General features: G+C 39.8%; 1 protein-coding gene across 4 annotated transcripts; it reads left to right on the top strand.

Annotated features, from left to right (window-relative positions):
- Positions 1 to 907: 907 nt before the first annotated feature.
- On the top strand, positions 908 to 10,105 carry LOC111261767 (uncharacterized). 4 transcript variants are annotated; one of them, XR_002681192.2, is made up of 7 exons: positions 1,371 to 1,499; positions 3,632 to 3,850; positions 4,028 to 4,319; positions 5,102 to 5,447; positions 5,675 to 5,847; positions 8,088 to 8,181; positions 9,470 to 10,105. XR_002681192.2 is itself a non-coding variant. In XM_022835509.2 (6 exons), exons 1-6 carry the CDS (start codon positions 1,457 to 1,459, stop codon positions 6,276 to 6,278), a joined length of 1,143 nt encoding a protein of 380 aa, XP_022691244.1. In that variant the 5' UTR covers positions 908 to 1,456; the 3' UTR covers positions 6,279 to 7,630. The 4 variants fall into 4 exon arrangements, 3 of the variants coding, with proteins under 3 accessions (XP_022691244.1, XP_022691243.1, XP_022691245.1); XM_022835509.2 differs by lacking the exons at positions 8,088 to 8,181; positions 9,470 to 10,105 and adding an exon at positions 6,206 to 7,630 and having other exon boundaries at positions 908 to 1,499; positions 4,031 to 4,319; XM_022835508.2 differs by lacking the exons at positions 8,088 to 8,181; positions 9,470 to 10,105 and adding an exon at positions 6,206 to 7,630 and having other exon boundaries at positions 909 to 1,499.
- The last annotated feature ends 2,296 nt before the right edge of the window (positions 10,106 to 12,401 follow it).

Genomic DNA, 12,401 nt, shown 5'->3' with positions numbered 1-12,401 from the left:
TTCCTAACGAGGCAGTTAATTTCATATCGAGCATATAGTGAATCTGCGTAAAAGACGAATTTAAGCCGTTAAAAAGGTCGAGTCAAAGTTAGATACTTTGAACTTTTATACCACTTAAATGGTGGTTCTCCATGAAGATTTTCCAGAAGCCCATAAGCCTGTTCTGACTTTCGTGTGTGAAAAACATTTTTTCAGTTGAGGCTCCGAGGGCGGATTCTTCTGATGAACGTCTGTTATATTCCATCTTCTGCTAGAAGTTGGAAAGGGAAGTCTGACTCCATAGAATTTTCTTAGTTTAAAGATGGAACTTTAGATATCAGAATTCAAAAATCGAGCTTCTCTATTAATCCTAGTAACTGTTACCGGTGACGAGAAGCGGTGTCTGTACGTCAAATTAGAGCACGAAGATCAATCGGTCGCCGTTTGAAATGAGCTCAAGCTCGTAGTTACACAGGTCTTTTTTCAAAAAGGATCATGACATTACCTTTGGTGCGGTTGTATACAGAAAAAAAAAGCCCTAGAAACAAGGTGGTCATTCCGTTTCACAATAATATTAAACTACACATCGGAAAGACCGTATGATCAAGTTGCAGCAAGTACATCAAACTAATTCGATGTCACAATTCGAGCAAAACGCGCGGACATTTGTTTCGTACAGTTGAGAACGAAAAATTAAGCCAGTAAACTATTAACACAAATGATTACGAAAATTTAATGAATAAATAAAATAACAAAAAAAAAAACGAGAAAGCTTTCTGGCTTCTTTCGGAGTTTATATTTATAAATTACTTCTTTTTTTTTTAATCTACGATAATGTGTTTACGTCTTAATTTGTTTTATATGACATATGTTTTAGTGCGATAGATGTGCTAATTATCGATAGAAATCAGGTTTCATCAACATCAATGTATTTAACTACGGGTAAAAGCTATGGTAAGTCTATATTCTTCTATAAACCTGCACGAGGACTAGGATTAGTGAAATCCGTAAAATGGCTCTAAAAAAGGTATGTCATACACGTAAGCAATTAGCATGTTATCGTTACAATGGCGCATAGACATTGTTTTTGTGGTTGATTGTACAATGACCTCATCGTATTCCATCATGGTCATTATCATTGTTAGGAGCTCTATACAAGCTCCTAACTATACCGCACAGACGTTCATCAATATTTACCAGGTGCACTCGTCAGTAATTGGTAGTAAGTGGGAGCTTCGTTAATTAAAAAGATTACGCCATCGACACGAGACAGTGGACTATTATGGGTGAGCAATCGTCCAGCGCATGCTATTTGAAATTTGCCGCAACCATGAGTAATGTTGGTGTCAAGAACGCTTACCATATATTATAGGCAGACGATAGAGATGTAGAGCGAAATGAGAAAGGGAATTACTACCCGAGAGGAGCGACTCGCGATAGTAGCGTTAGTGGTATACGGCGAGCTATCGACAGTTCTATGGTGACGGGCGCAAATACTCCACGACTGCCCAGTATGTCAGGTATGTATTCCTAAGGAAAGTTTTGCTACTGAGAATTTCTATCCGGATTTGTGATCCGTTCATATTAACAAAGGTTTTTCGATATTTTAAAATATACTTTTCTACTTGTAGGGCTATATTTTGAGTACAGCTGAGCTGGCTGCGGGTTCACACGTGTTTGTCATTGAAGTTCGACAGCTTCCACCGATATACAATGAACGAATTGATGGCAAACGTTCTTAACAATTTAATGACCATTTCATAACACACAGTGAAAACCCGGGGCATATTACGATCCGTAAAGGGTCGCAAGTGAATGACGAACAATCCCATGCGAAGAATAATTTCGTAACTTTTAATTTTTTAGCTACTGACTTAAGACACTTGTATACCGTCCGCGACAGAATTTGTACGTTGTTACGTAGGTTGCACAGAAAATAACAGCACAAGTATCTAAAAAGCCGCTTTTCCAGTTTTCATAAAAAAAAAACTAAGTATTTTCGCAAAAAAAGATTCTACCGTTTGTTGTTGAGGGGTTCTCAACAGATTTAAGAAAACGCAATCTATGCACTGTTGATGCACACCAGTGCCACATTCATGTGATGTGATAACCTTTGATATACGATTCTGGATCTCATGATTTAAAATAAATTTACTATAAATTGTTCGGTTTATTTGCGATTTTAATAAGATCCTGCGCAATTGCTGTTAACTCAATGTCTGCTTCTAGTAAACCTGAATAAATGGTCCGCCATTGCCGGATGGGCGTGATGGCACTGAGTTAATCGAACCTAGAAGATCATATATTCATTATATACATATTCTCACCAACACAAAATCACTGCCCCATTACTTTTCAAAGGTGCGCATTTTGCCATATGTGACGAACCTCACTATTGTTATTTGTCGCACTGGCATAACGAAACTATGTCGGGACTATTTTCCTGCTGACCAAAAGCCCCAGAGATGATCGAAAATACAGATAGATATTCATTCGTAGGGCAAAAGGGAAATTTTGGAAAACACCAAGCTTTTTTTCTCGATTCCACTTATACACATAGTTGCTCTCCGGAGTACACGGTGGTAGTAGATGATCAAATGCTCTGATTGGAGCGACGAATTGCAGAAACTTAGCACTCGCCGCTAGCATAACCATTACCAACAAAATCGTTTGAAGTGAATTTTGATATTTTAATATAAGATGGCGTCATTTGTCCGAAGAAAATACCAAACAAGACGACTGGTCTCTTTTATCTGTTATATAATTCTTCTCAATACCCGAAGTACACCCAGCAGCAGTCGTCGTTTTGTTTGAAGGAGAAAGTTAAAATGGAAGTTAGATAAGGGATTGGTACTATTATATGAGGGTATTTGAGTTAGCTTATTAAATGATGATGAACGAAACACGTAAGTGTTTTTCGCGTAATATTTCTCTTCCTGCTCAGATTATCCATTTAGAAAATAGCTGATTAACGGCGGTTTTTAATAGTTATGTCCGGTAGAATTTCTGAGGATTATTGTCTTGTTCCAAGGTGGAAACGTTGCCGAAGCGACTCCGTTTAAAGGTTGATATTAATCTCGGTCGAAAAAACGCATTTTGCGGAGCTTTGTGAGTTCCACCGAGACTACCTCAAGCCACTGTTGAAAGAAGACAATTAACTTTTACATTTAATTACAATCTACGCTGTACATGGAACGAAATCCTTATGTTGATTAGTAATGCAGCTTTCTAGCATAGGCGAAAGGTCGGTAATCTAAATTCACTTTTTCACTCGGAACGCCTGTGTTTGGAGTCTAAACTCAAATTGATCCCAAACAAAACGATGACAATGGAGGACTTCCATGAGTGAGGTAGTACATAACGCTTTGCCATAAAAAAATGTTGTATTTACTTGTAATATATATAGGTTACTGGTTAAATATATCTTTATTCATGCAGATATTATAGAGTGTCGTTGGCGGGTTTTTCAACGACTTTTAGCCAGAGACCAGGCCGTCTAAGCAACCGTGTCGGCCAATAAAGCAACACAATTTTTTACAGCTTCATTGATGTAATTCGTTCTCCGTTGTCATCGTTTTGTTGAAGTCGCCTTGAGTTTAGACTCCAAACACATATGTTAGTGTTATGTATTAGCGATGCCCAATACTTACAGATACTTGGTGTAGTGGTGTCGAGCGGCGCAGTTCGTCATCTGATACGCGGGCGGCAGCAGATCGGACGTTAAACATATCCGAGGTTCGTGAGCGATGTCCTACCATGTCTGCAGAGCTAATTTCAGCAGATTCAGAGTTCCCTGCGCGCGCAGGCCATGTAGTACAGCGACGCACCAGTGTACCACCAGCGGTTCTGGCGGAAAATATCTGCGACACGAGTGAGTCACCTTATGGATGATCTAAAGCGAAGTTCATTGTACGCATAATAGGCTCCTCATGTCGAACTACTTTGATCGAGTCCTGCTTGCCATACGTACGACTGCAAGCTATGCCAGGGCTAACAATTAGTTGATTACAGAAATTTAAAACAGTTTGTCGTGTGGTATTTTTTTTAGTAGGACAACAGGCGATGAAATGTACGTCAGGTCGCGCGATCCTCGGAAGAGGCGGATCTGCCATCGCGGCAAATTCTTTTGTCGGTAATCCCCCTTTCATTGAAAACTCCGATGTTCATAATACGAGTTTATCCACTGCTGGAGGCCTTTACAACGGAAGCGATATCTGTATACGACCGCGCATAGGACGTTTGGGTAGTCCGAAAACCCCAACGCCGCATCCACTAATACAGCAGTCCTCGCTATTCCCCATCAAGCATGTTCATCACTCACCATTGCATTCTGCCCAACGGTAATGACGAAGGAACGGCGAGATCTGGGTGGCTGCTGCGTATATCTTGACTTGTCATGTAGAACAAGTGACGTGCAGCCATGCTGGATTAGATCTGTACTAGCATTTTAATCAAAAAGGATTATCAAATACCAGGAATTATTACTCCAAAAGACACAAGCATTGGCGTTTCATAGGTTTGCTCGAGAGAACCTGGATAGATCCAATTTTGCCTGCTAATATTAGGAACACGTTGTGGTCTAGGATCGAACCCGAGCATAGACAGATCTTGTTTCGTGCTGGGAGCCAGCACTCTAATGGAATGCCTAACGGCGATACCGGACGTAAAACTCGAAACAAAAGATAGATCCAACATCCGAAACAAAATATCCTCTGGCTACTCTTTTTAGTGGAACAGGTTCTTGACGGTACACCAAAGAGGTGATTTCGAAGACTTGTTCACACAAAAAGGATAGCCGTAAGATGTAAGAAAATGCTAATAATAGTTCTGTTGTTGAAGGTATATATGCTAATATATATATAATAGGTAATATGCTGGTTTGATTATGGTAAACCTGCAGCGTGCTTCGAAAGAAGTGAGCTGTTGCAACAATTTATATCTTCAACAGTTCTTATGAATAACTTTCTAATATGAGAAGGCTGGCATCAGACATGCGTGTTCAATCTGTCCCTTGCATTGTGAAGAAGCCCTATTTTGTCAGCTAAGTCTCGTTAGTTATCTTACAGCAAGGTACAAATCTTGGCAAATAGCATATAAACTTTTGTCCATATCTACCCCTTAGGCGCTGGTCTTCTGGAGACTCTCGTGTGGAACACGAAACAAACCTAAGCTCCGTTCGTGAGGCGACTCCATATTTTGGAGTTCCCACTGGTATTTCGGGATTATCTAACGCGCCCCTGGCGTCCACTCCTTTTGCATACGGGACTGGAAGCTGGGATGGGGTAAGTCGACCTTTCACGGTAACGTCGTCATCTTCAGCGATACCAAAAACAAGCTGTACAGTTCGGCCTACTGGGCCTGTATATTTACCTCATTGGCGCGATGGACTTAGCGTTCTTCCTCCTCAGAATAAGAGCCCCAACCAACGGGACCTGCGAAGTTCACACATCAATCAACGCCAACGTGAGGTTCGTTTGCACGGTATATATTTATAGTGTACGATATAGGAACAGCAACTAGAAATTATACGCCGTTTGAGCACGGCACGTCACGCAAATAGTAACGGTATACAAGGCTAATCGATTCGGTCTGTAATAGCTCCGACAATCCTTACTGAGTTAAGCTTACTAAAGACCAAAATGTCAAATGTAGCATATTGAATCTAAAAAATGTTCACTGCTTCCGACTTTACTAGGTCCCGGGACAATTCGCTAGCGGTAATGGGCTGCTAGCCGCAAACGAGCGCCGTTCTCTATCAACTGACGAGGCGCACATGCTCTACCAGGTGGCGCTAGGATCAAGGGACCTCATCGACCGAAGCGTGGAACCACACATGTTGCGACCTCTCCCGGCAGAATTGTTTCACAGGTGCGTGATAGTCTTCGCATAGCCAAAGCTATTACCGGTCACGTTGCGCGTCGTCCAAAACACAAAGCTGTAGTTAATTTACTAAGAAAGTTCTTTTTAAATTTTCAATCAATAGGTATCATAATATGTATATCGCAAAGCCGAATGCAAAATCCACGTAAACCAAGCAGCAGTAGTACAGCTGCATAGCCAGTAAATACGCCCGATCAGAACATTGTCAGAGCTTCAAAAATAGAACAAAGCAAATACTTCGGGCTAGTTTTGCACTGGTTAGGGTGAGCGATTTGTTAGTCGGTAGATAGAATTACTCGATAGTGTATAACCAAAAATCTATTACATTTTTTCTTTACAAATCCAGAGACAGCGTGGTGGTCATTGAACGGCCAGATTTGGCGGACATTTTCAAGCCACCCCCACAGTTATCGTCATAAAGCAGCTTTCTTAGGCTGAAGTCTTTACATAGCAAATAGAGTGTAGTCGGGACGATGCCTGGATATTGCGGAGCTGAACGCAGGACCAATGATAGCAATGAAGCCGTGCTGCTATACAAGCAATGAATATATCTAAGTAGAAGATTGTAGCTTTACATTACAACGCTTCATATCAACTCCCAGCTCATACGGTCATTAAATTTACTACCCTTATTTATATACAGACTTTAGTAGCGTAACCCCTTGTCTATGGGTACTGTTTATTTAATTTGCTTCATATCCCTGCATATCCCTGAATCTTCAGTCGAGCGCCTCAAGTCTTACTTTACGATCTACCATGCCCACATTTATCTGCTAGATGTGAAATACTTATGATATTACCATTTTGGAACCCCTGGTACAAAAAAATGCAAATAATTGCTATTCGAGTTTGCTTCAAGCGTCAATTGACTGTACAGATATCACATACCTTTGATAGAGACATGAAGACTTGTTTATGTATTAAATATGAAGCGCCAAACGAGTCTTCATTTATTTGTCTAATATTATTAATGTTCCTGTTAAACTATGGTAGCGGATCGACTATGGAGTATGATAGAGTATCTTCGTTTGATTTATGATCGCAGGACACGCACAAGGACAAAGCCAAGTTGTAGGCACATTATCCTGCTGTGATCTTCATGGCATTTTTCTATCCATTGAGTATTTTCAATGGCTTTGATATTTCCTAAAGCATTAGATTCTCTATGCGGTGTGGCCAATTACACTTACCAATTTATGCATCTTATTTATATTGTTCATTTTTTAATAGTTCGAATTACGTGAGAAAATAGATACAGTCATTGCTGCGACATTAACTTCAATCAAATAACACCGTTTATCGCGTGTACAATGAATTCGCGTCACGTCGCGCCAAGTTCAACTTCGCGATAAAGCACAATGGCTTGAAGCGCTCGGCGAAACGCATCTTGGTCTTGTATCATTACAATCAAACTGAAATATTAGGAGATGGAACTTGGTCAGCGATTTCGTTAGTTGCCCAGGAGCCCTGTCGCAAATGGAGGTCTTAAGGCGGCACGTATTGATTTCTATGAATGATATCAGACTTCTTTAGCCGTTTGCGAATTGACTCATTTTGAGTGGAATTATCGCAGAAGTTTTGATAAGTCATTTATTAGGAGTGTTGATATCAATGAAGCTGGAACTAAAGAAATTCTTTATTATGTTTTGTTGAGCACAGTTACTTTCTGTAAGCCTACAAAGAAGGTGCGCATTGGCGCCATTGTGGTACTTTATGGAACACATTTATTTTGAATTATGTCTACATGAATAAAATCGCATCTAAACAATGATCAATGTGTCTTTTTTCGCGAACAGCATAAACACTTCAACAATGAGGTTCAAACTTCAAGCGAGCGGTAGTTGAAGTTAGAGCCATAGTTTTTTTATTCTGCACTATTTATAGTTTGAAAAAATCCCATTTGCGAGTTGCTCTGCATGAACTTCCAATACACTGAACCTAACCTAACCAAAATAAATTCGGAATGAAGAACGTGACTAAAAGGACAAATAGCATTCATAAAAAACTAACAACTAACAAAAATATTTAGATAAAAAAAATATTGTTTTGGTATAACACGATAATGTAAACACAACAGATGGCATCCCGTCGGAGACACGCAATAAGCATTAGAACAATTTTCACTGTTTTTGACAAAACGATGGTTTGTTCCTAAATTCCGTGACGCTGGAAGCTCATGGGCCTGAAACCTCAATTTTAGTGGAATCATTTTTGTATCAATTTTTCAGGAACCGAGATGTCCAGTAGCAATACTTAACGTGGAACCTCGACGCACATGGCATGCAACTCGTCACGAAAATGAAGTAATTTACAAAAAGGAAGGTTTGTGAAGAAATCGTATTTTCTTGGAGAAGTGGATATGAATGGAAACTGAGATTTCCCTTGGCTTTCCGTGCGTTTGTGCGCACATGTAGCTATAAGCGTCTGCCTGTGGTATTCGAAAGGCCTTACTAGGTCACAGAGGGGCAATAGCGAAATGTCTGCGTATCAGTTAATGTGGCAGAACTGTGGTCTAGGAAATTTGAAAAACGTATACACACTTCAACTCTTAATTCAAACTCAGAGCAGTCAGAAATGCAATGAATATATCTAGTGATAATCTTTGTTGCTCGGTCCCTACAGACTACTTATTTTGAGCCCCCCTAACCTATTAAGTCGTTGAAACAGTGGTAAAAAACAGAGGCTGAGAGTCAGCTACGAAAACAGTTTTTCAAGACTTCATTAGAACTACACTTAATAAATCAGGATAGGAATAAATGCTCTCCGTATTGTAAGTGCAGAATCTGATGCTCTCGAAAGACACTTGAACCAGAAAGAGGTAAATGGGTTCGAGATAAGTATAATTAAAGCCTGCAAAAATGAACTCTGTTCCACAGTGATACAGAATGACACAAATGTTGTATAATAATACAATACAAATGATTCACGAGTATGATTAACTTTTATTTAGGTAGGTTTTCAAGTATATACGGGTGGTTTTTTGGACTTCAAGCGCGGGATATTCTAAAAGTGAAAAATTTTTAAAACTTAGGGAGAAAATATTGTGGATATGGTGAACATTGAATCAATGTGACGCGCAAAGATTTGTTCATTTATAAATCTGAGGTTTAAGGAAAAATATCCAGGCTTAACAGATGTCCACAAATGCCAATTTTACAAGCACGCAAAGGTCTAACATGTAAAACGTTACCCCAATTTTGGGCAGTTTGCCAAACTTCTTCGAGCTCTAACCCCAGTACAATTTGTATCAAATTATCTAGCTTTAATATATAAACTCTAGATATATGTAGGCTTGCGAATTGTCTGTGTTAGCGAAGGCCTTTCAGAGATTGTGACAATATGCTTAAAGCGTTACGCATACATTAGTCAACATCAATGTATGTAATGCCTCATCTATATATTTATATATTTCAGATTGTACCGTAACCTCTTGGCTTATTAACACTTAATAATATAGGGCGATTTTAATTCGTGTTAGAAAATCTGTACTCTGAATAATAACCGGTACAAATGATGGGCATTTGACGGATGTACTAAAACGTCCTTTCTAGTGTTTGTCTCGGAAAAAAATTAGCCCCGATTGTCTTCTCGTTCTTTCTTTTCATACCAGGTGAAGAAACAGTACATTACACTCAGGCACGTATTGAAACGGCTACATATTTTGCATTATTGATCCAGCGGCAGCACGAATTCAGTTTACACAAGGACACAATAAGCTGCTTAGGTTCTAAGAGCAGAGATTACCAGATGAAACAAAAGGTTCACCGACTATCTCAATACCACCCAACGCGGCTGGTGAGATACGCTTCTTCATTTTAAGGCTAGAGGTCTACCCAGACGGCTGCCATCCTTCGACACACGGAAGAAGCTTGCAAGTCCTTCAACTTGGTCTATGAGTCCACTCAGCGTCCTAAGTATTTCCTACGGACAAGGCCTTACTCGGATAAAGGCGAGCTTGCATGGACTGGGAATTAGGGTCTTCTTGTTTTTTTAGAAAGGCCCTAAACTCCACAGGGGGATCAATGTCTCATGTTGCCAACTAAAAGCGTGCTGCTGCCTAAATATCTACTTTGTTTAGCCCTTCAGAGGGCGTGAGCGAATGAGGAGGCATATTCAAGTCGACGCCAACGCTGATTGCAGAGAATTCGAACATCGAGTACCGTCTTCCACGATCTGCAGATGGACAGGCGAACAGTGAGGAAGAAAACCCGATCGCAATAAATGAGTAAATGCTGAATAATTGAAACACGAAGTGTGATAGACGTGAGACTAGGCAAAGGAAGGGAACCACGGGTGTATAGATATGAAGAACAAGCAAACTGAAGATAAAGAAGTACAGAAAATTCTCCACAGGCAACTAATTTACATACGTTTATCCACTTCCTGATCTTGAAAATTGTAGCCAAACTTGGGTTCTTTCAGTAGTTTTATATGTTCAATCATGAACGCTTTTATGTCCAATACTTCTTGCACGAACTGCTAATCCTAATAGGATGCTGGAATTATTGGTGTTTAAGAAAACTGCCTGGGAAAAAGCTGCAGAAATGGTTCTATCATGCACGAAAGCATTGCTATTAAAATTTTACAGCCGCTGTTGCCATTAAGCATTGCTTCAGACGTGCAAAAACATGGCTATGCCCGGTTTAATCGATCTGCATTCAGTAGGTAAATACGTTACCCTTTCAACTATTATGTAGGCATAACGTAGGTTTTAGGTAGTAGCAAAAGGTAAAGCTAGGATTCAATTCTTTGTTTTTCCAAAATTCTCTTATTAAATTTATTTGTATTGGCGACAAAGTAGGGTAACAACACAGTTCAGAGAACACTCTGCACAAGTACTAACTATAAGCGTACAATTATTGTCTTATGGGTACGATTACTTGCTTATATTTTCTGAGCAAAAGAAAATGTTATATAACTTCGGGAATATAAAATCTGTAAACGTGATGGTCGCTGGCGAGCGTAGAATAGTACCTATATCGTTAAGGTTAGAAAAGTACCAACACCGGCCTCACGCGACCAAGGCTATAATCCGCCAAACCAAGTTAACCCTTTTTATAACCTTTTTGCCCTCAGCCTTCAATACATTATGGATCTTGAAAGCGTTTCTGTGTCCTCTTAATGTGGGTCAATAAACCTAAGCAGCGAACACTGCGCACTGGTAGTATATTACCAGTACACGGCACGGCAATCGGGAGCTGTTCATCAGCTAACGCATTGGTTCTGAACGTGCAGCCCCAGGCAACAAATGTCCTTCCGGAAGCCTTTTAGCTAGATCCCTTTAAGCTGGCGCCGCATATATTATCTTTGAATGATTGCCATTCGAAGTGTATTAGCTATCGCGACATTATTTATATATAATGTCCTTTAAGAAATTTCACATATTGTCGAGTTTATCGAAGATATTTTCGCAGTCAAACACAATACCTGCTTACGGTTTTCGTATGCGAAGGCCGTGTCTTTCTGCTTCTAATCATAGCACATGCTGCAATCATTGCCGCAACTCGGTTTAGAATGTACCAAATGCACTTTTATACCACCTCTGTCATGCTCGGATCCTGGGAACTCATTTGGGGCATTGTATCCTTGAGTTGTAAGATGTTCATGGTCCCCTGTCCCGCCCTGATTTACCCTTCAACATAATGCCACAAAATTTCGATTGGATTTAAGTCGGATGAAGTTCCAGGCCAAACGTCAGCACCATTAGCGATAAATATGCCAGACACACCTTTCATATGATACAGTGTCTTATTGTTATGCGTGAATGCATAGCTCTCACTTTGATATCATTTTCGTATTTAGGGCAGAATTTTTCTTCTAAATTACCCATTATGTTGTTTTGTTCGAACGTTTGACCTGTTGAATCTCACTGGACTGGTGGAATCTTTTGACGAACTGTTCGTCGACCCACGTTATTGCTAGTTTTTATCCGGGTTCGGAAAAAAAACTAAGGAAAACTTGGATATGGCACACTGTAGGACCCTAAAAACTATGTACATTTGTATATAAAGCACGCCGTCCTAAGGTTTTGTCTGCGGTTTATATATATATATATATATATATAGTACCGACTTATTATTATAAATCACAATTTTAGCCAGGGGCTCTATCAAGCTTCTTGTTCAAATAAATACTTCGGAATCGAACGATATGCCCAGCTATATTCCGACAAGCCCGGGTACATGCCAAAGCCCAACTGCCGAAGTGAATTTACATGAAATAATATGTATGATAATAGTATGGCCAACGTAAAAATACTCTATAACACTACGATGAAAATTATATAGATAAAACGAAAAACGTTGGGCCTATATTGAAACGTCTACGAAGACGTGATAAACTATAGTAGATATAATGGGTAGATGATACGCTATTGCATTGTTGTCGCTATTGCACTTGGTCACCTGATATATTATTAGATAGCGCTTAAACGTCTTTCAGAGGTATCTGAGGAATAAGCTAATTCGGTGGTAAAACCGGATGTTTTAAGGGAACTCCTGCTGGTAGATATCGACCGTAGTTGGACTGAGCGCCAGGTTAAA

Source organism: Varroa jacobsoni, unplaced genomic scaffold (assembly GCF_002532875.2).
Source record: "Varroa jacobsoni isolate VJ856 unplaced genomic scaffold, vjacob_1.0 scaffold_593, whole genome shotgun sequence".
NCBI classification, from domain to species: Eukaryota; Metazoa; Arthropoda; class Arachnida; order Mesostigmata; family Varroidae; genus Varroa; species Varroa jacobsoni.
Note: the sequence above shows the minus strand (reverse complement) of the source record. Positions and strands in the feature narration are given on the sequence as shown.

Coding starts and splice junctions, on each gene's coding strand:
- LOC111261767 (XM_022835508.2), top strand. CDS start 1,457: ATGGTGACGGGCGCAAATACTCCACGACTGCCCAGTATGTCAG. Junction 1,500..3,631: donor ACGACTGCCCAGTATGTCAG/GTATGTATTCCT, acceptor CAATACTTACAG/ATACTTGGTGTAGTGGTGTC. Junction 5,848..6,205: donor CCGGCAGAATTGTTTCACAG/GTGCGTGATAGT, acceptor TTACAAATCCAG/AGACAGCGTGGTGGTCATTG.